This window comes from Passer montanus, unplaced genomic scaffold (genome assembly GCF_014805655.1).
Source record: "Passer montanus isolate IOZ18808 unplaced genomic scaffold, ASM1480565v1 scaffold3, whole genome shotgun sequence".
In the NCBI taxonomy this organism is placed as follows: domain Eukaryota; kingdom Metazoa; phylum Chordata; class Aves; order Passeriformes; family Passeridae; genus Passer; species Passer montanus.
In genome coordinates, this window is record NW_024367707.1 from 4,769,575 (window position 1) to 4,793,425 (window position 23,851).

General features: G+C 39.6%; 1 protein-coding gene across 4 annotated transcripts in view; it reads right to left on the reverse strand.

Moving 5' to 3' along the window:
- The window catches only part of MBTPS2 (membrane bound transcription factor peptidase, site 2), a 39,016-nt gene that overhangs the window by 7,201 nt on the left and 7,964 nt on the right, over positions 1-23,851 (reverse strand). The window contains exons 4-10 of one of the 4 annotated variants that reach the window (XM_039714268.1): positions 20,819-20,922; positions 18,282-18,439; positions 14,337-14,455; positions 13,330-13,510; positions 10,796-10,890; positions 8,261-8,456; positions 18-1,803 (exon numbers count right to left, since the gene is read on the reverse strand). In XM_039714268.1, the coding sequence (XP_039570202.1) occupies positions 1,715-1,803; positions 8,261-8,456; positions 10,796-10,890; positions 13,330-13,510; positions 14,337-14,455; positions 18,282-18,439; positions 20,819-20,922 (942 nt within the window). In that variant the 3' untranslated portion in view covers positions 18-1,714. Of the gene's footprint in view, positions 1-17; positions 3,273-8,260; positions 8,457-10,795; positions 10,891-13,329; positions 13,511-14,336; positions 14,456-18,281; positions 18,440-20,818; positions 20,923-23,851 lie in introns of those variants that run through there. The other 3 variants (XM_039714267.1, XM_039714265.1, XM_039714266.1) reach the window with 3 other exon arrangements.

The following is a 23,851-nucleotide window of genomic DNA, read 5'->3' on the forward strand; positions in this document are numbered from 1 at the left end:
ATACACAGAGCATGAAAAGTCATTCCAGGGTTATAACATTATGAATTTTAGATTATAATTTTGCAGAAAAATCACTTGTGAAATGACCCTCTTCCAGGACAAATAATCAATCTCAATAAGGGTTGGATTGGTTTTTTTTGTTTTTACAGGAGTGCAGCTATTGTATTTCTCTTAAATGTGGCCACTATCACAGTAAAGGCACTACACAAAGCACAATTAGCATTTCAGTAAAACTAGATCTAAAATACATATTTTCAGGGGCATCTTTATTCATAAAGACCCCACTGTATGATTCCAGTATTTTTCAAAGAAAAGAGATTATAGTTACCAGACTTTTTCAACATATGCACTCCACGTGCATACTGTAGGTGCACATGTGTATTTTCTCTGAAGCCAGAAAAATTTTCTCTGTCAGCACCTGCAGAAGATCCCCCTAACCTGAGGCTGAGCTCATGATGTACAGGAGAGGGAGAGATGGGTAGCAGAATTCTGGAGATCCTCTGAGGGGATGCCGCTGATTATCAGAGATACAACTGGGAAGTTCTTTGAAACATTCTATGTGTTTTCCCAGCAGTTTTTAGTATCAAGGCATTATGGTAAAAAAAATAGTTGAACCACAAAAAAGCCCCAAAGATAAATTTTTTTCCCCCTTATACCTATTTTACACACAGAATTACTCAACTAAATGCAATATTTTATTAAAATACTCTTTTAGTCGTATTTTAAAAATTACATTGGTTAACCAAGCAGACATTACAGCTTTCTGCAGCTTGATACAGGGGCTTGCCCCAGTGCAGGTGCAGGACCTGGAACTTGGTCTTACTGAACCTCATGAGGGTTCTTTTCAAGTTTGTTCAGGTCCCTCTGGATGGCTTCCCATCCTTCAGGTGTGCCAACTGCACCACGCAGCTTGGCATTGTCTGCAGACTTGTGGAAGGTGTACTTGATCCTGCAGTGGGGAGGCCGTGTCCCAGCCCTTGGGTGGAGCTGCCCCATGGGATGTGCTCCCCTGCTTGGGAGGGCAGCTTCCCAGGAGCACCCTGAGTTCCATCCCCACACAGGCCCACCCTGGCTGCCCGCTCATTCCAGGGCCATGAGGTCACACAGCCCCACGGAGCTCCAGCAGCTCTCCCTGAGTGCCACCCCCACACAGCCCTGCCCTGGCTGCACGAGGCCATGAGGTCACAGAGCTCCATGGCACTGCACTGGCCATAAGAACCCACTGCTCAGCCCCCATCCCCAACTGCAGCAGCAGCAGTGTGGTGGAAGGGGGACCATGGCCCTTGTTGACCGTGTTTTCCTCTCCCTCTTCATTCTCTTGATGGTCCTGCATTCCAGGGCTGCCAACTATGTTCTACAGAAATCACAGGAAGCAGGTAAGCTGCCAGCACTGGTCCAGTCTTTCATGGGTTAGGGTAGTCTTCCCACCAATGTTTTTTCCTCCAGTTCATTAGTGAGAGTTTCCTCTGTGTGAGCACTTTCCTGTTAAGAGAGTCCCAAGGGTTCATCTCTCCTCCAGGGGTGTTGCACATTGTGCTTGAAGAGTGTTGAGCTGCCAGCTCAGAGGTCCCCAGGTCTTCCTCTGCAGCTCTGGCAATGCACTGACATCTGGCTCCCATGTTGTTATCTGACCCCCATCCAGTGCTTCTGTACACAAAAGCAGATCCCAACACACAATGGAAACGCCTCTCTGTGCTTGCTTCTAGATGACTCTCTAGCAGATTCTCTGGCAGCTTGGAAGAAAGATGGTTTGGAGTTTTTGGGCGAGCCTGAAGCACGTAAGTTCTCGATGTCCTATTCTTCCTTTGAAAGAATAATTATCACTAATGTGTCAATATCTTACTAATGAGTAATTTTCTTTAAGATGTTAAGGCTGATGGCTTGCAGAAATCTCTAGTCACCAAGCATATGCATAATCCCACAGGTAAGTTAGTTGGAAGAAAGTGCATTTACCTTTCAGTCTTCCTTCCACGTCAAATGCAAGCTGTTCATCCCAAGGCCGATGCCAGCCTCTGGCATGGTAGTTACTGTCCTATGGTCAGCACAGGATGGCTGTGTGGCAGCAGGCTCTTTCCCCAGTGCTTACTCTTGCATGTCACATCAACAACTAAGCTGAAAGTGTGTTAGGTTCAAAATATCTGGATCCCATTGCAGAGACAATGAAAAACAGGAGTCTTGTACAAACATAGCTTCCCCTGCAGCTCCATCCCAGAGCTTGCCCTGAGTATCTAGACGACCAAAGCAGAAAAGTAGCCCCAAGCAGGATCATTTTTATGAGCTGAGGTCCATGTTAATGTTCTGACTCGTATATTGGGCAAGGAAGCTAGAGGGAACCTCCCCATCCTCCATGCCTGAGCCATGCTGAGGCTTTACTTGTATCTGCTTTTTGGCAGTGCTGACAAAGTCTGGAGAAAAAAAAGCGAATGCGAAAGCTGGTGGATCTCCTCAGGCAGACCCAAAGCACTCGGGTACTGAGCAGTCCTGCTGGGGTCCCTTATGGGGAGACACATCCTGAAACCTGGGAATGGCTGCAAGGGGTGCACATGCTGGAGAATAGGCAGACAGGGAGAGCAAGGCTCAAGTGTCTCCTGTGAAGGCCTGACTCCATCCCTTGGGGTGTGGGAGCTGGGGCAGAGAGGGAGAGCTGCAGGTAGAACTTCCTGATGAGTTTTTGCTGAAGAAGTGACTGGCCCAGCAGCAGTGCGCCCCACTGTGCTCTCCTCCTGATCATTTGAGTTCTGTTCAGAGGGACAACCTGTCCCCAAAGGGTGGGAATATGCCTCCAGGACCAGCACTGGGGGGAAAACAGAGAACATTCTGATGATATCAAACATGCTTCAAGCTCACGAGTGGTAAGCTGGCAGAGGACAGGCTAACACTTTGAATTGCTCTGCAGAAACAACCAAACAAGTTCCTAATGCCCATGAGCGCATGGAAACTATTTACTGTCGAGGAGCAGGCTGTGTGATAGGCGTAGTGATAGTCCTGCTTGCCGTGCTAGCCGGGATACTGATGTGCTCTCTCGCAATCTGCTGGTGGCGCCAGAGAAAACGGTGAGTCATCGATCCCCTCACAGCTCCTGCTTCTGTCAAAGGCAGCTCACAGCCACAAAGCACTTCCAGTCAGGCTGCTGTGCAGCAGCAAGTTAGTGGCTGGTTGAAAAACTCTCCTGAGGCTTTTGCAGCTGTCAGTAGCTTTAACGGGTCTCTTATTTTCTGGGTCTTCTCTTGGGAAGCCTACTTGGACTGGAGCCAGGCTCAAACTGAGCCTGCCTGGACAAGAGTAGCTTGCATGAGTGACAGGCAGAGGCAAAAAACTAAGTCAGCATGAGAAAGAGTGGGGGGTAATATTGCTCTAGAAAGCAAGAGATGCATTGGCACCTCCAGCTGACCAGTGAACCTGCCTGGAGGAGTCCCTCCTCTGCCACAGCGTGTCAGCAGCTCCACTCACAGCAGTGAGCCCTGCCAGCTCTGGGCCTGCTGTGGAGGAGGGTCCCTGCGTCTCACCTGCAGCTGAGCCACCTCCTCTCTCCACAGGCATCTCTCTGGAGACCAGCAGGAATGCACCCACCTGATCACACACTCAGACAGCCAGACCAATTCACCTGAACCTGCCCTGCCACTGCAGCAGACCTAAGAAACTCACATCTGATCCCTGAGCTGTCCCTGTTCCCCTGCCCCTCCTTGGCTGCCCTTAAGCAGCTGTGGGAGCTGCCCAGCCCCAGCCACAACAGCAACAGCCCCCTCCACCCCCAAACCTGCTGGCCCAGCCCTCTGGACAAAGCTGAAGGTGGGCATGCCAGGGTAGGGGTTGGGCTGGCAGAAACACAACCAACAGCTTCAGGGATTGGCTTTTTGTCTGAATAAAAGGGACAGTCTTCACACAAGTATTTGTATAGTATCAGAATCTCCAGAGTTGGAAGGTACTCACAAGGATCATCAAGTCTAACTCCTGACCCTGCACAGGACATCCCCAGGAGACACACTATGTGCCTGAGAGCATTGTCCAAATGCTGCCTGAACTCTGTCAAGCTTGGTGTCATGATTGCTTCCTTGGGGAGCCTGTTCCACTGCCTGACCACCCTCTAGGTGAAGAACCTTTTCCTGATATCTAACCTAAACCTCCCCTGGCACTGTTGTAGGCCATTTCCTGGGGTCCTGTCACTGGTCACCAAAGAGAAGAGATCAATGCCTGCCCCTCCACTTCCCCTTGTGACATTGTAGACCATGATGAAGTTTCCTCCAGGCTGAGGAAGCCAAGTGACCTCAGCTGCTCCTCAAATGGTTTCCTGTCTAGACCCTTCACCATCTTTGTAGCCCTCCTCTGGATGGATTCTAATGGCTTTATATCTTATATTGTGGTGCCCAAAACTGCCCCCAGCACTTGAGGTGAGGCTGCCCCAGTGCAGAGCAGTGGGACAATCCCATCCCTTGCCCAGCTGGCCATGCTGCCCCTGATGCCCCCAGGACACAGGTGGCCCTCCTGGCTGCCAGGGCACTGCTGGCTCATGTTCAGCTTGCCACTCACCAAGACACTCAGAGGTCTTCCTGCAGGGCTGCTCTCCAGCCTCACATTACCCAGTTCGTCTGTATGCACAGGTCAAGTGATATCCAAAGCAAACAACTTGTCAAGTTGAAGGCTGGTATCAAAACATCTGATTAAAACTCCTGTTCATGAGCCAAAATATCAGAATGGCTGAGACAGCCAGTGTATTCAAAGGTTTCAAGAGACACACACTGCAAAACACTGTAGTTTCAAAGCCTGACTGCCTCTTGACAAACACCTAATGGCCACTACCATCCTGAACCTGAAATTATGCCTACATTGAGGATGGATCATAGCTCTTCTTCCCTCTTTGTTACAATAAACTGTCGTCACTGAGAGCCACTAGACATGGATCTAAACTCCAAATCTTGCTGCTGAAGCAAGCTCCAAACACACAGAAACTCTTCAGGAAGTTGCTGGACTGAGCTCTAGAGACTGTAATATTAGGCAATGAATTTTGTGGTTGTAATGGGTCAAACATAATGGTAGTAGGCAAATCTGTCCTCTGAAGAATAACAAAAGAATTACAGAAATTGTTCTCTACAGACTTGTCTTCAAAGACACTGCTGGGAAGAGGTGAACAGCAATGAGCCCAGATGAGAGAAAACAGTCATTGTTTTCCCACTCTAATTAAACATTTCTTTGACCTGGAAATAACATTTCTTTTGTTGGCTCATGCTAGATGGTGTTGGCAAATATTGAGAAGGATTCACAACAGACACAATTTTAATTGGAAGTGACTTGGAGACTAGGTTGACCAAAGAGCTTTTCAAAACTTCTTCATGGGGGAAAGGGCATGTATGCCATGGAGGAGACAGACAGCATGGCATGAGCTATTTCTGTGTGGTCTCCCAAAGAACTATATATGTAATCCTTTAAACCGGGGTTAAAAGCAATGAAGGAACATCCTCAGTTATAAGGGTAAACAGCATGGAAATTCTGAGAGAACAGGCTGTACCAGAAAGACCTTCACCATGGATTATGGCTGTTGTTGCTCATAAACCTGCCCAAAGCCAGGAAATGCCTTTTTTTTTTAATTTTAAAAGACTTGGATATAACAGGAGACTGGTCAAGCTTGAGGAAATGATCTCTAGGTAAGTTCCATATTCTTTTTGTGAAGAAAATCTTACAGTTTTTGGTCTGTGATGGGTAAGAATAACATTTAGGGATATGATATTTCCTCCAGTAGTGTGAATTCCAAATATAAATCTTAAGTCACCAGATTCTTCCCAACCAACAAGGACCAGAGAAGGAAGCAAAAATAAGGCAGTATTAGAATGAGGGACATGAGGGAATAAAACCCCTCATACAAAATAAAGAAGAAATGCTGCAAATTTGCATGTCAGTACTGACAGGGCCCTCCATTTCAACCTTACTGTCCAACAGAGGAAGGGACTCTAGAACATAACTGGCCTGCAATAGGAAGAGTTTAAAAGACTTAATACCATATGTATTGAACCAACAGTCTGAATTTATATTGGATAACATTAGATACTTTTTACAGAAAGAATGCTAATGAAAAGCATTAATGTGTCTGTCCCAAACAACATGCACTCCTAATCACCCTTCTGTTTTAGTTTTGGCCAAATCTCCATCCCTGTAAATTCATTTAGGATTATAATTCTTTAAAGTTTTGCTATTTTTAAATACTGGAAAAACGTGGTATATATAGCCTCCATATCAACAAAAATATTTTTGCTACGATATTTTAATTTGAGGCAACAGAAAGATTTAATAGAAATAAACTGTAGAGACTATTTCTTCTAAGCAGCTAACATAGATATACTTTTTAAAAAAAATATGCAATCTGGAACTTATCTTCAAATGAAAATATGACATAATTACTGCTATTCTATTAATCAAGACTAACATGACAAAATACCAGCCTAAGCAGAAAATAATGCATGCATAATTTTAGAATGTTATTCAAAAATTGCTTTAGTGACATTTATTGAGAAAGTATAGTCATACACACTAGTACTACAACTCCCATATTATGTTGTGTGTTAAATATAGCACCACTCCAAAAAGTAATGTTTCCTGCAGGCATACAAATCACACTAAAGAAGAAGGCATTTCATTAAAACATATTCCTATTTCAAAGCTCACACAGTAGAGGAAGAAATTATTTTCTTTTTTTAACTGTAAAAAACTGATCAGTCACATTTGGGGGAAAAAAACTAAAACCACACCAAACCTGTTGGCCCCAGCCAGTCCTGTATAGTGCAATGCTAAGCCTGAAGTATTTAGAAGTTGTCTCACTGGAATGAAACTCTACAATGGCACAGCAGACTGCCTGATACCTAAGCCAGCATCCTATCATTTTGGTCTAGTGTTTTTAAAAGAGAACATAAGACCATAGATTACATTTGCAGCAAAGCTGATAATAAAATTAAACTTCTAGCTTTCAGATTAATACATTCAGTGCACAGTTCCAAGGTAAATCACTTTAAAATTCTACTCCTACATGTGTATGCAAACAGTATTTTTAATACTATTTAATACTTTAACAGTATTGTTAAAGACCAAGAAAATATATTCTGAATAATTATAAAACTCTATTCTTAAAATATGTTGCTGTGTTTGAAATAATATCATCAGATACAGTAGTGTGTGTTGGTAACACACAAGTGAAAAATGTTTTCCTCTTAAATGGCATAAGGTAGAAGTAACAAATGAAGAGATCATATTTTGGGCTTAAATTAGAGTATATTATAAAAAAAGTTGAAATAAGTAACTCCTCACAGAGTATAAAATTACCAGTATGGAAAAATAAAACTGATAAATCAACTGAAAAGATGGTATCCAAGAATGTTAATGGATTTACACCACCAGATTTCATCACTGTTTCTAAAACTCTTTTGTACCTAATTCCAATGCTTATTCAGAAAAGTACAATGCCTTCCGAAGGAGATACTTCCAAGGTAGTACTTCTAAAATCACCCCAAGAGTTTCAGCTCTCTGTGAGGAACAGATACCTTCCTCACAGGAAGGGATAGTAATTTAACACTTCAAATTTCTTAAAGCCCATCTGCAGCTGATTTTCATAATCGCACTCAAGCTACCAAGTAGGATGTTGAAGAATTTGTACATTCTTTCCATACTCACTTCAGAAGCAGAATTACTTTTTATTTATACAAGATGCCCAAAGGAGAGTCACAGTGAACTTCAAAGAAAGGAACTAAAATTTTATATGTTAGTTAATTTAAGGCAGTCAAATGAAAAAAATAAATCAGGAAAAAACTATGTTGTGATAACACTTGTGGCTTAGTAGTCACGGGAATCTGCCACAGATACTTGGATATTAGGTGTGATTTAAGCAGTCATGCTAATATTCCAGGCAAGGTGCTGGATCAAGGTGCCCAAGAGATTTTACAATAGCATTTTGAGACATTTATGTGCTAGGCAAATGCAGACACCTGGTTCCTATGACTAACCTGAATAAGATCTGTTCCAGAAATAGCCCTTTCATAGTTTTCTGAAAAAACAACCATCTCATATCACATATGGTTTCTATTACCTTCATAACTCATTGCACTGTGAACATTTTATTTTAGGTCTGAGTAGTCCATATCTCTCCACTGGCTGTAACAAGAAATGGGTTCTGCTTTAAACAAATTAACTAAGAAGCACTCCAAGACCTTGTTTAAGCAGGCAGGCAAAGGAAACCATAGTAGAGATTGCTTTTGCTAAACTTTAAATAAATAATACCAACCTGTGTACTGAAGATGCATGGGGTGTCCCACATAGAGCATGTCAATATGGGGTGGATGCTTTACCCTGATTAGCCTTGTTTGGTTCTCCAAAGAAGGAGTCACACAAAAGCTCGGAACGAAGTCCTTATGGCAGTCCATGTTGGATCGACAAACTTTGCTGGCTTCAATAACTTTTCGTGCTGGCAGACAGGCATACTGCAAAGGGCATTTAAAATCATCATGAAAGATAAAGGTAAGCTATCTTCCAGCAGATCAAAATAAAAGGAACAAAAGATTCCTTTTTAAGCAAAGAAATGCCTCACTGATATAAGCCCATGAAGAGCTAAAATCTGATTTTTTCCCTTATTTTTTGTTGTCAAATCCTGATGAATCTCTACCTGATGCATATTTAACCTGTCATTCCATATTCTGTAGTGTGGAAGAGAGGGTATATACATATACCAAAATAAAAGTAAACTATTTCTAGCAAAGTACACATATGCACAACAGAAAACCATGGCATCTAGACATAGGTCAGTGATTTCTAGTGGACAGAGCCTGTATCAACATCCTAGTGACTTACCTGTTCAAGATGAAGTTATAGCAAATAAACCAACAAACCTACCTGATGTGTGGTAGCTAAGAAATTGTTCTCCACTAAGATGAACACAGGACTCAATGCACTGCTGTGCCCCAACCCCTGCCTATAACACTCTTCCACTCTCTAAGTCTGACAGACCAGACCTTTCTTGCTCCCCACGGGACAAAGTACAGCAGAAGGGAACAGGAAATTAGTTTTCCCCTTCATGTCTCTCAGAAAATCTCAGTGACACTTTTCCTTTTGTTCTAAAGATAGAAGCAAGGAATCATAATCTACTATATGCCTTAGGAGGAAAAGCAAAAGTAATTTCTACCTTCTCAGCCTGATCATTGCATTCCCCATAATGCATGAGTGTCAGACCCTCACCTTAACCTTGATACAAATTCCTTCTTCTCTCAGGGAGAAGACACACTTTCAAAAACTGCTGCATAGCACTGCAAAGACCATTTAAAAAAACCTTCAAAACTCACAGCCAGTCTAAGGACACTTGAAAGTCACAAGGTCTCAAGCCTCCTGATGTTTTGATTTCTTCCCTGTTCATAAGTAGCAACTGCAAGCTTAAGAATGCCCAGGCTCAATGGGATAGTGATTTATCAAATCTTGCTGCCACTGCCAAATTTCAAATGAACTGCTAGAATGTGTTCAGCTCTTAGTGGTTAAATATCCTGGAGCGGGAAGTTTACCACTGTACAAACTGTAAACATAGCAGATTTGGAAAAATTTATTTTAATTTCTTTGCGTATTTATCATTAGAGTCAGAAAAATAACAAACTGCTATGTGTAGGAAAGTTTACACAGTTGATTAATCTGTTCTTCTGCTTGTAAAGAACCAACAGAAATATTCCATCACTGTCAGTATGGAACATATATTTTAAAAAACATTGATATATGTTTAATAGAATCATAGAATGGCTTGGGTTGGAAGAGACCTTAAAGATATCCCATTCCAACTGCAGTCATGGGCAGGGGACACCTTCCCCTAGAGCAGGTTGCTCAGAGCTCCGTCCAGCCTGGCTGTGAACATTTCCAGGGATGGGGCATCCACAGATCCTCTGGGCAACCTGTGCCAGTGGCTCAGCATCCTCACAGTAAAGAATTTATTCTTAATGTCTAATTTGAACCTGCCCTCTTTCAGTTTAAAGCCATTCCCTCTTGTCCTATCACTATATGACCCTGTGAAAAGTCACTCCCTAGCTTTCTTGTAGCCCCTTTAGGCACTGGAATGCAGCTAAACCCTTCTTGTCCTATCACTATACGACCCTGTGAAAAGTCACTCCCTAGCTTTCTTGTAGCCCCTTTAGGCACTGGAATGCAGCTAAACCCTTTTCTAAGGGAGTAAGGCAAAATCCTACTGAGAAACTTTGTTTCTACATGACAAGAAAATCAACATAGTGAAAAAAGGTTCAAGTATGGGCCCTTATTTTGAGAAACTGGGCAATCTCTAGGACCTTCTCCTGCATATTTTTATTTAAATTTAGGGAGTAGCACTGCTGGCTTCAGACAAAATAACTGAACAGACAGTTCAGGGCTTTGCTTCCCCTGTAGTGCTGAATACTTTAGAAGACTGAAACACCAAAATAAGCAATTTCAACTTCTTCTCAAAAGTTGTTTTTTCTCACCTGTACTGGGTATCCAGAATACTGAAAATGACTGAGGTATCTTTCTGCCTAAAGGAATGAAGTGTCTAAGATTTTTTATGATTCTTCCAGAGACCCCCTGTCTGATTATGGGAAAAACTGTAACTAATATTTTGTCATTTTTAAGCTGTAATTGGGAAAATAGTATACATGTACACCTTTATTACAAACTGCAGATATTCTTAAACACTTGAGTATGCTTTATAGGTGTGGACATGTGTATACATATATATAGTACGTGTAGGTGTGGGCAAATAGTACTAATTTAATTTAAAAAATAGATTTACCAAAGAGAATTAGCAGTTTAAGTAACTTACCAGATGGCTGTCCAACTTATTGCTGTATGAAAAGCAAATGTCTGTGAGGCTGTTGTTACTACAACATTCAACTGTGCCATCAAGCCTTCTGTAAACTAAAGAACATAGGCATAGAGCAAATAATCAATATTATTTGCTGAAAAAATTATTCTCTGAATGAAGTAAAACTATTATTACTATTATTAATTATCCTGCAGTCTTCACGAATTACACTAACTCACAGTCTAGCTGAGGCTCAGTCACAACTACAAATAAAGCTTCACCACCACCATGTCCCATGATTTCAGCCACACCACATACTGATTTTTTCACCTTTATAAATTTTCTTGAGACATTGGGGATCTACCACTGCATTATTTTGAGTATCATAAGTTGCAAAACACTTTTATATCCATTGCCCCTAACTTGCACCAATATTTGGCATAGAAATTTGTTAGCTACTACTGTACTGATTTCACTGGCTGGCTATGGAAATGGCCAAGACTCAAAACATACTTTTCACATCATGAAAGCCTTCCAAGCCTTGAAGGCTGCAGCAGTGAACAAATTATGTCTTAAACCACGATTTAACTAGTCTGGTAAAGAACCTTTGTACATATGCTCTTGAAATGAATTAAGCCTAACTTGCTGTCCAGCTTAAGCACACACAGATGCAGAAGAATGGTCATGGTAAGGATCTGTACCACAGCAACTGCAATCCCTTCCCAGGCAGTTGAAGCCTGTGATACTGGCTGCTGATTTATCACTGTGTAACCTGCAATCCACTGACATGCAGCTTTATGCCTGGGGCTTACAGGTGCAAGCACTGTACTGTAGAAACCTTTTTTCAAGTACCCTGGGGCTAAGAAACCACATATATTTTTGAATAGCAAATGACCATGAAATTAGTATTCTTATAAACTACATTGAAACCACTTTTTTTTAATTTTAAATAGTTCCTTAGGGCATTGCTTTCTCTCTAGCTTCAATACTCAGATAATTCACTCTCCATTTGTTTTATAGTCAACTAGATGGAGTCCATTTGCTATATACATTTTTATCAATACTCTGTATTTATGTCAAGTTGTGAACTGTCAAGATTTTGATAAATGACAGCAGCTCAAGACCAAACAGAGTTCATTTAATTTCAGAGGAATATTTCTCACTGCTGGAGGCTGATGACTCCGAAAATGCAGACAGACTGGTCTGATTAGAAGGCAGCAATGGGGACAATGGGCTGCTAACACAATACAGCAACCAGGCTTGGAAGCAATATTGAATCTCCAGCACTAAGCCTCTAGTATTCCAATCTAAATAGACTAGTTCATCTGCAAAATATGCAGTTTTATTACCCATGACTCCAAAATTGCACTTCAGAGGACAGCAGGATCTGAGGATATATATACCTACAACATCTGAGGATTGCTCTTGCCATCCCTGCCCAGCTGAAAGCATGGGCCAAAGTTGCACTCCTCTTCAGAGGCATAATCCAAACTGTCAGACCCCTAAAAGCAGGTTCTTACCCATACTCCACTAGTTTCCAGTTTAAATATTTATCTCAGTACCAGCTATAAGATCACTTTCTTTACATAAAAAAAAGAAAAAAAACAACTTTTTCAGACTCGTGAAAGTTCTATAGTGCATCAAAACCAGGGACAGTCAAGTTGCCTGACCTCCTGTTTATTTCCAGTATGATGGAAAAATGCAGTGACAATTTGAAAGCTCTAAGTGTATCCTACAAGCTTTGCTCAGCAGCAGCCCCTTACCTCTGGAATTCAGTTTCCATGAATTCTTGCATGAAAGAAACTTTAGAGAGCTTCAGGGCATGTCACAAGATGTTCAGCTAATTTAACTTGACTGTTCTTTTTTTTTTTTTTCAATTTTTTTTTTTTTTTTTTTTTTTTTTTAGTTCATTTTTTTTTTTTTTTTTTTTTTTTTTTTTTCCTTGAGGATAAGCCCTTACAGCAACAAGCACTCTAATGTATAACAGGAAACAGAAGGAAGTAGACTGACTCCCAGAAGCAGTATGTGCAATCCAGACAAAACTGAGTTTATGGGCAATGACATAAAACCCTAAAGGGAGACACATCTGAAGAAGTGACCATAATAAAGCACATCACTGGGTTAAATCATATAATTTGCAATGCCATGCTGATCAAAGCTGTGAGGTAATGTGGAATTTACATCTGCCAAAGACCACTAAGTTGATGCATTTTACAGAACTTAAAATAGAGGAGATAATTGTACTACTGCTAAGAACCAAGTTCTGCAATATCCTGAAGAAGCAAATTTTATTATTCAGATCATACAGGATATTTGTACAGGATGACTGAAAGACAAGAGAAATTCCTGTATCTAGCCCTCCCTCACTTTCAGATTTCACAAAACAGCATGGCACGTTGGTAATTGCTTAAGACAGGACTGCAGATTTGACTTACAAGAAATTTGACCCCAACAACAAATTCTAAATCCAAAATAGTCTTTTAAGACATGATTAAATTAAAATATAAATTAATTAACATACAAAATAATGAGGAGAGCACCTTAAGTCATACCTCTAGCTGGAAAGCTTAACTGCTGTAGGGTGGCTGCACTTACACAGTAGCCGACCTGTGACTTCTCTGCAATGTCTCCCAGACAGGAATTCCAGTCTTCCACATTATAAACTGGGCAGTCTTGCAGGTTAGTGACAAGGTCTCCCACAAAAAGACCTCTAGGTCCGTTGGCAGGAGAATCCTGAGAAGAACAGTGAAGTCAGTCATATTACTATAGGAGGAAAAACAAAGATTAGTTTACAGTTCACTGAATACTGCGAAATCTTTAGGTTAAGACACTAAAAAATGGGGGGGAAGGGGAGGGGAAAGGAAGTCTTCAAGTGTCCTGGACACATCTTCAAATTTGAGTAAGTAATTTCATATAGGTCAAAATGGTATGAAAATCCACAACACATTAAGTTCGAGTAACTTAATACCCTGAACTTTTCAAGAAAGCAGGTGTACCTACATTTTCAAACGTAATAAAGAATTATAAATGTCACTCTCTCCTGAGTTTTATCAATTGACTTTTAGGTTCAAGAAAAATGGATCCTTTCAGCTCTGCTGTTCAACTGTGCTGTATTTGATTAAGTCAGAAAAAAAATAATTCCTTTCCAGAATCCCAGAAGTCTATCTCTACTTCACTTCCAGCTGACCAAACAAGGAAATCAGCTCAAAATAATCTTTAACATTGAAAAAAGATAGCAGTTCCTGGAGTGATAATACAGTTTCCAGCATATTTGCTTTGTGCCAATACTGAAAAACAGTTAGAAATAAACCTGCAAACTCAACTCAAATATCTCAACAGTTTTATAGTATGCTAATTAGTCCATCATTATTCACACCGTATTCCTTTGTTTACTAATACTATGATGCATGAGACTGAAAGGAAAACTTCAAGCAAGAAGTTCAGTACATTAGATTCTGCAAAGGGCTGCACTGACCAAATCTGATCGTGATAATATGAGATACAGGTACATTTCAGACCACAAAGCATATAATATAGACACAGCAAATATCCTTCTTACCTCTGCAACCTCAGTGACAAGTGCCCCAACACCCGTGTAATAGAAAGGGAAAAGAATGGCTGGCAGCAGAAACAACACCATGAAACTGGCAACACCAAGAACAAAATTATGCCACACCCCTAAAAAGAAGGCAAAAAAAGTTTCTAAATTAACACTAATAACAAAAAGTTGTTTTCTAAATGATCCTACAGCTGCCTTCTAATTAACTTTCCTGAAATTATTACTGCAAGAATAAATGAAAAGTTAATTTGTGAACACAGGCATAAAAGAAGAGTACATAGATTACAAACTTTAGCTTCTAGGATGCCACTTTGTAAGGGAGTTTTAGAGAACCTCTAAGCCCCTGAGAACTATACTATCAAAAAGACAGGAGAGCAGTAAATCCATTTCTAAGGTGTCATTCTACCTTAATCTACAGATTAAGATTTCATGTACCACTACCTTTCTAAGTATGAGAGGGTAGTGTAACCAGAAGAGAAATTGGGCTTCTGGATCAATTATTAAAATACAGTTTCTATCTACAGAGTTGTCTTCAATCATAAATATAAAAAAAAAAACAAACCAAACAAACAAAAAAAAAAACACAAAAAAAACCCCCCAAAAAAACCAAACAAAAAAAAAAAACCCCAACCAGTGGAATGAAATATATTATGTATTACCTTCTACCAAAATAAATTGTTGAAATTAAGAATAAATGGGCTTATTTTTGAATACTGTATGTCCTAGACAGCAAGATGTCTGAAATTTACTTGCAATTCAGTATTTGTGATGGTAACCTACATTATTTCAATTAAAATTATTACATGTATATGTGCCAAACAAATTTAGAAAACTGTTTGAAAAAAAATGTTTCTTCTACAAGAAAATATGGACCTAAAACCCCACCAAGAAACGAAATTGCACAATCAGCACTTCCTGACATGTTGTTTTGGGGAACATATTTGCAATTGCCATCTTTATAGTATGTGTTTCTCTATAAGAAGCAATGAGCCACTATCACAAGACACAGCTGGTGTTCATCATCAAAGCTTTGTGGCTTTCCACATTCAGCACTACACAAATTTTCTCATTTTTTGCATTCTCAGACAAACAGTTTTGTATGAACAATGCAGGAAAACCTTTCAGAGTAGAGGAGTCTTCATTTCCTTCTAACAGTGCTTCATTCTGTTGTGAGCAGTTTGATTCAATTCTACACTTCCAGCGCAGTTACAGCTCAGGAATTCAATTAAATATATTTACAAATGTATTAAACCTATCTTTCCTGCAGTGTATATAACACAGAAATCATAGCATATGGCAGACTTATCTCCCCTGCCTATCTCCACATCTCACCTCACCTTTCACACTTCTGATGTTGCAGAAATGAGACATTTTTGGAGTCCTTAAAGTAAATTGCCATTTCCACTGGTACATGCTTCTTAAAGTAATTTTTTTTCTATAGTTTTAATTGTATCTCATTGAAAGGCACTCAGATAGAGGAAATGTTTTTGTAATCAGTTCTCCTTATCTCACATACACACGTTTATTTGCAACAAATCCAGAAGTAGTGAGCAAATATTTTAACTTTATTGATTTAACCTTTTTATCTAAAAAATATTTTTCCAGCTTAACAGCTTAACAAAAGACAAAAATGTAAAATGGAAACAAAATTCTTTCAAACAACGTGGCTGCTACACAGAGCAAACTGAAAAAAATTCCAACCCTTAAAATAATAATAATAATAATAAAAAAGGGGTGATGGCACTGCTTGAGAGTGACAAGGAATGCTTTCAAACAACTAAGAAAAAAAAGGGTCTTGCTACTAAAATTGACACCATTTGCTGTGTGTAATACAGCAAGAAGTCTAAAATAGAATGGTTTCAAACTCATCCAAGGTGATCCACAGAAAAATAAACATGCTCCAAATCAGTCTGCTCAGTCTGCCTTCATCTTGCTAAAACAGCCTCATCCTTGGACAACTAATTCCTTACATTTGAGAAGACACACTTTACACAACGCTATAATATCTTAAAATAATTTAACTACTAATTAATTGAAAAAGAAAACAAAAAACATTTAACTCCTGTTAAAGACAAGATGAAATGTATTAAAAAATATCTCAAAAAGTAATACAAATATTTGAACTAATTACAAGAATGTGTTGCACAGAATCCCTTTTCATCTATCTAATAGGCATGGAATTATGCTATAAATATCACAAGTCTTACAAGAACACTCATTTCCTATTCTTGAACGTATGATGCCATCTGCTGTACAAAAAAGATATTTTTTAATCTCCAGACTATAGCTGGACTGCAAAAAGAATATTTGGTATTGGCCTCTAGTCTAGCTCTGTTACTTAGCTGCCATAGAAAACTATGACAGCATGTCTCCCTAAATTCTCATTCAACTGTTCTGACAAATACAAGAAATTGGTTGTTTACTGAATGTTGCATTTTATCATTATCAAACATCCTAGTTCTGAAACACATCTATCATAAACTGTGAAAAAATGCATTTATTTGTTATACCAAACTGAAAGCAAGCCATTCATGCTGACCAGTCTTGCAACATGTTTGCACCTGCCTTGTAAGGTTTCCCAAGAAACATGAAAAATTATTACAGGTGTTTGCTTGTCATCAAAACACGCAAGCAATTATTTTCTATTACAGCTTAGAATTCTATTTTTCTAGATAATGTCTCAGGAATCTATGTAAGCAAACTATTTTGAAATTCAGTATGCCTTTTCTTCAGTTCTGTTTCCAGTAGATGGAAATGGAAACAGATTAATTTGAGAAACAGGGCTTCCTAAAAGTGAGCCTATTGTAGCAAATGATTTTTGTTGATTCGGGTATTTGGAATACAGCTATATTTATTTACCTAACATTTATAATTATTTACTTGATTTAGGAAAGCTTGAAAACATGCTTGCTAAAGGCTTCTGTATGTTCACCCTCTATAGATACAATATTCAAGAAACAACATTAATAACTGAACATTACAACAGGCTGGCTGCTAGCCTGCAACAGAAAAAACACCAGTATCAAGAACTGAACCAAGATGATAACTTTTCTATCTCTATTTCCGTTCTTTGGGAGCCACCTTGTCTCTGGAAATAATCATACAAGTGGTTCAGGCAGAACAACACAGTCTCAGTTTGACTTTTCACAGCAATCAGGCTCTGCTTCCCAGTAGCCAGAGACTCCAAAAAACATCAGTTCAAAAACATCTGGAGGTTATCTGGAGCCATAAGGTACAACTGTCTTTGGATGTTTGTGTTTTAACCTTTATTTCCTCCTGATGGCAACATCAAAACACACTGACCTGTACAATAACACAACTCACAGGTCAGTGAAAATCACTCACAATAGTATTGAAAAATAGATTGCTCCTATTGCAGAAAACAGTAGTGAATTGTTGAAGGATGTTAACTTGTGTTGACAGGAAATCGTTTTCCTCATAGCACCATTCTGGCCCAGTACTTCCCAGCTTGTGTGCTCCCAGGTTTTGCTACTTATGCCCTAAAATGTGCAGAAACATCCCAAACAACAAACAAAAAAGACAGAGGAACTTCTGCACCTAGTGCAAGAGCTCTTTCTAATGAGAAATTCCAGTTGTGTGGTTGGGGAAAAACCACAGTTTTTCCCCAGCCACACAACTGGAATTTCTTATGCATAACTATTCTGAATTGGATCTAGAATATAATGTTTCTCAAGACAGGAAATTTGCACTCATTTATGATCCTAGCAACTGAAATCTCTAGCCCAGAAAGCAGCTCAAAAAGGACAGTAATGATCAAATCATTCTCTGAGATGCCAACACAGGTTCAGAACAGAAGGATCACTGTCAGGTAAATAGAAGCTTTGGTACTTATTCATTCTAAACCTTAAATACTCAATCAAAGATTCACAATGATGCTCGGAACGGTGCTAAGCAAAGATGTAATAAAAAACCACCAACTATTACCTGCACAAAATATCCTTAACTGCTGAACAGGAGATATCAACTGCAAGTGAGTTGTGAAGAGGTCAACAAATGCTCCAGGATAGACAATGAAGATAAAAATTCCAAATCCATTAAATCGTACTTGCTCTCTTAAAAAGAAGAAAAGTGAAGTGGATTTACTGCAAACAAACAAAAGAACAACTGAGAGATTCTACAAAGAACACAGTTTTTGACAACAAGAATGACTAAATTTTAGTTATAAAACTACATTATTTTTTATACTATCAGCAATTGTAAGACAATTAAACTAAAGAATGTTTTCTGCAGCAGTTGCCGCTTCTAAGCACTATACATTTTTAAGTTTGGTAAAAACATACAGGGTACGTTCAACTTCTTTTTTCTCTCCTGGTAACAGTGACACATAAAATACTTTTTAAAAACCTACCTAACTTCCATGTTAACATATATTTCAACATTTGGAGTAATTGCTCTTTTAAGTAAAAAAATGGCAGCCTGTAGGAAGCAGTTTCAAACTCATCTGTGTAAAAATATTTGCAAGAATCAACTGCTTTCCTTTTAAAGAAATACTTCCACAGTTCCGGAATTTTTAATTCTGTTTCTCCTAAATGGACCTTAGTGTACTTTGTAAACTAACAAAAATGATGGAATTGTCATCTGAAAAAATGAAAACAAGTCAAGAGGTTAAAAGGACAAATGCTAATGCCCTTCCAAACCCTAACACTCCATGATTCTATTTAAATGTATTAGTAGCTGGCACTATTACACAGATAATATTTTTTTCCAAGGGTTTTGCAATTACTTTCAAAAGGAATTTTTTGGAACGAACACATTATGGTTTTTTGAAGCTAGAAATTGTACAAAGGACTTAAGAGAGGCATGGCAAAATCATGTTCCAAGACAAACCAGGCACAGATCAGCTAATCCCGTATCTTTACTGAGACATTATACTGGGTCTAACCTTTTCCTTATTTACATTTATCTATTTAATGTGTATATACACCAAAAGAACACAAATAATTACACAAGATTATTCAGAATTAAGTCTCACACTAATACTGTGGAGTTAACTCATCCCATGCTACCAATTAATAATAGGCAGTTTAATGCCTGTTCAGGATTTCATGACTTGGGTAGAAGATACACAGGGAAGAAGAAAAAGACTTGTTTGGTACGAGCCTTGGATAAGCTAAGGCTCAAATATTTAAGCTCTTACAGTTCACAGCTAATGCTTTCTAGAACTGAAGTTAGCAAAAGTGTATTAGATTTCAGGAATGCTGTGTGACTTGCCAGAATAATAAAATTTCCCCACAGCACAGCTTTTTAGTGAAGTTGAAACCCTGAGAATTTACAGTAACAGCACTACAGACCCAACGTGTGCCAGAAGGAGAATAAAAAAGCCAAGGAGAAAACAGCAGCAGCCACATTGGCTGCCAACGTACATTGGACCAACTAATTTCTCCTCTGGAAATAGCTGTAAAAATAATTTTTTGAAGAAAATATAACCCAAAATTAAATATTCAAAGCCTTTGCTCTAGACCTTGTATAAAGATATCACACCATTAAGATACAAGAATTATTCTTCCTTTCTGCTTAAAAAGAGCTCTGTAGTAACTCCAAGCTTCTCTGCAATCTGCCAGCAACATGCAGTAGAAAGAAAATTTTGTTGCTTCTTCCTGTGATGGGATAAGCAAAAGGTTCATCCTCCACAGAAAATTCCCTGTGAATATTTGAGGGAAGAAAGCTGAAAGACAAGCAGAGCATATGAAGCACAGAGGGTCTCAAACCACCCCTTTGAGTGAGAACCTTTGGGGTTACAAAAAAAGTAGTATATGGGTTAAAATGCAGTTATAACTGCCTACACTCAGGAAAAGCAGAGAAACAACTTAGGGCTTTATGCTCAAAGAAGAGATAATGATGCTGCCCAGGAGAAATGTGGAGGACACCTGATCATCAGTCCCAGTAATCACTGCTTAACCTTCTTATGCTAAAGTGGCATTTAACAGTAATGACTAACATGTCAAATAATTTTTGTGAAGTAATCATCATAGTTTAGGACATTAAAAATATAATTTTTGATCAAAGCAAATAAATCACTGAGGTTAACAGGGACAAATCACATCTGACCAAGTTATTGCTTCAACCTGATCACATATTTCGTGAGCTATGTTTAAACAAATCAATTAAAAATCTATTTTAGAGTATCACTGTGCAATAGCACATGAGCTCAAGTGCCACAAGCACAGAAATGAAACTGCTGTGTAAAAAACAGGGCCACTTTTAAAAAAATTGTTTTAAACCTGATGCTACATTTGCAAAGCAGAAGTACCTTCGCATGATCTGTATAATAGACACTGTATTAAAACTCTATCCCTAACTGTACACCCTTCCAAACTTCAAATCTAAGGAAGCTATGAATTACAGATTAAACAGACTCTCTAGATGAAACACAGCAGTGCTAACAACATTCACAGCTAGGTAACTGCTCTGGAATATTTGGCTTTGTTGTCAGAGCAGCAGAAAAGCAGAACAGAAATTACCGAATAGCTGCCACCCCATGGCCGACTTCATGTATCACACCGCTGATGAGGATTGCAGAGAAGAAATAGGTCAGCTGGCTGATGGGCAAATTGACACCAGGCACCTGTTGATGTGGGCATGACAACAAAACAAAACACAGGAGGAAAACAAGAGGTACAAGACAAATCATTCTGCTCCTAAATTTGATGCTCTCACTCACTTCTTCAGATCCATGACAGACTGTTCTCAATGCAGCACGATCAGTTTGCACCTCTTTTACCAACGTATTCAGGGTATTTTAAATTATATTAAAAGCCCCCTCCCTGCCCTATATATTCCCCACAGCTCTGACCAAACGTGTCCTACTCTATATTAAGAGAAGTTTATAAAAATGTACACAGACTTCCATTCAAATGAAACAGGCTTGGCAGTGTGAGCATTAGTTTACAATTTTCTGCAGCCAGTCATGTAGCTATAAAAACAATCCACCTTTCAAAAGAAAATAATAAAAACTGTATGGCACTTTCAAAAGTATGAACACGGAAAGTTCAAAAATGAGTTGACAGCTGAACAGGCAGTCTCTCCCTTCTCTCTTCCTATACAAATTATAAAATTATCCCAGTTTATAGGGTCAAAAAAAAAAAAAAAAGAAATTTTCATCTATTCTTCAGGTTCTGGTAGTCTACACATGGCAATTTAACCTTAAAAAAACCCCACCTTGAAATAAGTATACTATTTTAATTTACCTAAGACATATTATGTAGGCCCCTCATATTCTTCCTGTTGCTGTGGATTCCCAGCACTCCCAGGTCCTTCACTGTGCTTGTCACGAGACACCAACTGCTTCCAGACAGGCTTCAAAGTGGTCACTGGTCAAAGCATGAGGAACCATCCCCTCCTCCCTCCTGATGGACCTTCATCCTGCTTGGTTCCATCCCCCTCAGCTGCTGGGCTGCAGTGGGATTGCTCTGGGATATTCCTCCTCCTTTTTCTACTCAAGGCAGGCTGACTCCAGTGTGCTCACTAACAACTGATGTGAACACAATCTGAATTGCAATCCAGCCTCACAAAAGAGATGCTGTGGGCAAAAACTCCTGGCCTGTCTACAGAACTCTATAAAACTCAGCATCATGGAAAACAAAAGGCTGCACATCCAACTAGGTAGGATAGATTCTACCTTTGTCAATCCTGCACATTCTTCACTATTATGCATTTACCTACACATGCAGCAGAACTGTAGCTGTTGAAACAATCAAGCTAAATTAAATCCTTCAAAAGGACTCATTAATGTTAATCACCTCCCAAATTCTGTCCAGTGTGATGATGACCAAGGAATTTACCTTAACTGGCTCAGCTGTGGTGCCTCACAGTATGAAAGACAGCCATACTTCATTTCTTAAACATCACTGCTTGCATTACAGCATCAGCTGGTGGCACTAATGCATCACTTCAGTGGTGCTGCCTCTGCAGTGGGAGGACAGATGGTAACAGCAAGAGCTGCCATCTCAACTCCACCATGACTACAGCCTGCTAGAACACAGCACCAGATGCTTTCAGACTTTATGTCAAAGAAGCTATTTCAAGATTCACCTAAAACAGAAGTTACCTCTCATGAAGGGCTCTGCAACCAATAGCAGTATTTTGTTAAAAAGGATGCTGTCTTGTGTGTTATGGCCTTCTGGAAATGCCTTTAGTAAAAGAAGATCCTTTGCTTGTAACTAATCTGCCTCTTTCCTACTTTTGTCAGTAGGCAACCAACACAAGAGGGGGCAGCTGAAGGGAAACAGCCCAGCTACCTATAGACAGGTATTATAAATCAAGTACATGACTGAACAGAAGAGGAAACATATAAGAATCTTAATAAAATATAAGTACAACTGTTTCTCCCTCTCTCCACACACTCAGAGGGTAAAGGCTAAACAGCTTTATGCCACAGGCTGAAATTAAGTTTACAAAAAAAAGTGCGGTTTTGTTGGCTTTTTTTTTTAACTAATTTGCTCTCCTCCAGGGAGCCAAATGCAAGTAAATAATTTAAATGAGAAGGTCCTCCTAAGTCATCCTTCACGCCTTTGCAACCACATAAGTCTCTTTTTGGTGTCAATTTACACTAGTACATTCCCCTTAAAAAGAATACTGGAACTTGCTAAAAGCAGAATTATACAACTGTGACCATTCAGAAATGAAAGAATGAGGTAAGAAAGGAAGAGAATCACAACTCAACTTAGGAGAAGTAACCTTATTCCCACACATGACATTACTTTATCCCTCCCTATTTAAACTCTTTTCAGAGCCAGCCAATCCTTGGTTTGAATGCAGTGAAATTGCCAGCAGGCAGTCACTGAGGAAACAAATCCACATTGAAACTGTGAACATTATCCTACTTTTCTACTTTTGTTGTTCCAGTTCACACCAGGTTAATTCCAGACTCATCTTTACTTTGGTTGTGTCTGTGTTATTTTCTCCAAAGAGCAATACATTGTCAATTACCACTTTCCTCTGGTGTAACAAAAATGGATGGATCCATACAATGACCTCAGAAAATGAAGATGTAAAGGAACTCCAGAAAGGTTAGGACAGATGCTGTTGGAATGTAAATTACAAAATTTTCTGTCTCATGTTCAGCTCATGCCCTCCCAGATGCAGACTGCCCACTCCTGCCTGCCCCTGAAGGTAACTGAGGAGCAGGCTCTGGACAGGGGACAGCAGTGGCAGTGACAGTGGTCCCTCCTCAGGTCTCACTGCCTGCTTTTTCCAACGCACACTGAACTCTGTGTATTCACTCTGCTTGTGGGAAACAGACCCAGCCATCAAAGGTACTGAGTTTATGGCACATGCTAAATCAGGCTTCCTGCACTCATGCCAGTCTGGCTGCATGCAGTCAGTTTAGTGCTTACAGGAAAGTCTGTTGTGCCTGCACACAATTCTCAACATCTGGTCACTTGAATAGCTCAGTACCTAAACAGAGTAACATGGCTGGGCACCTCTGCTCCAAGCCATGTAGCAGAAGGCAGAGCAACCCAATAACACTTTCTGAATTTCTGGAAAATGACCAT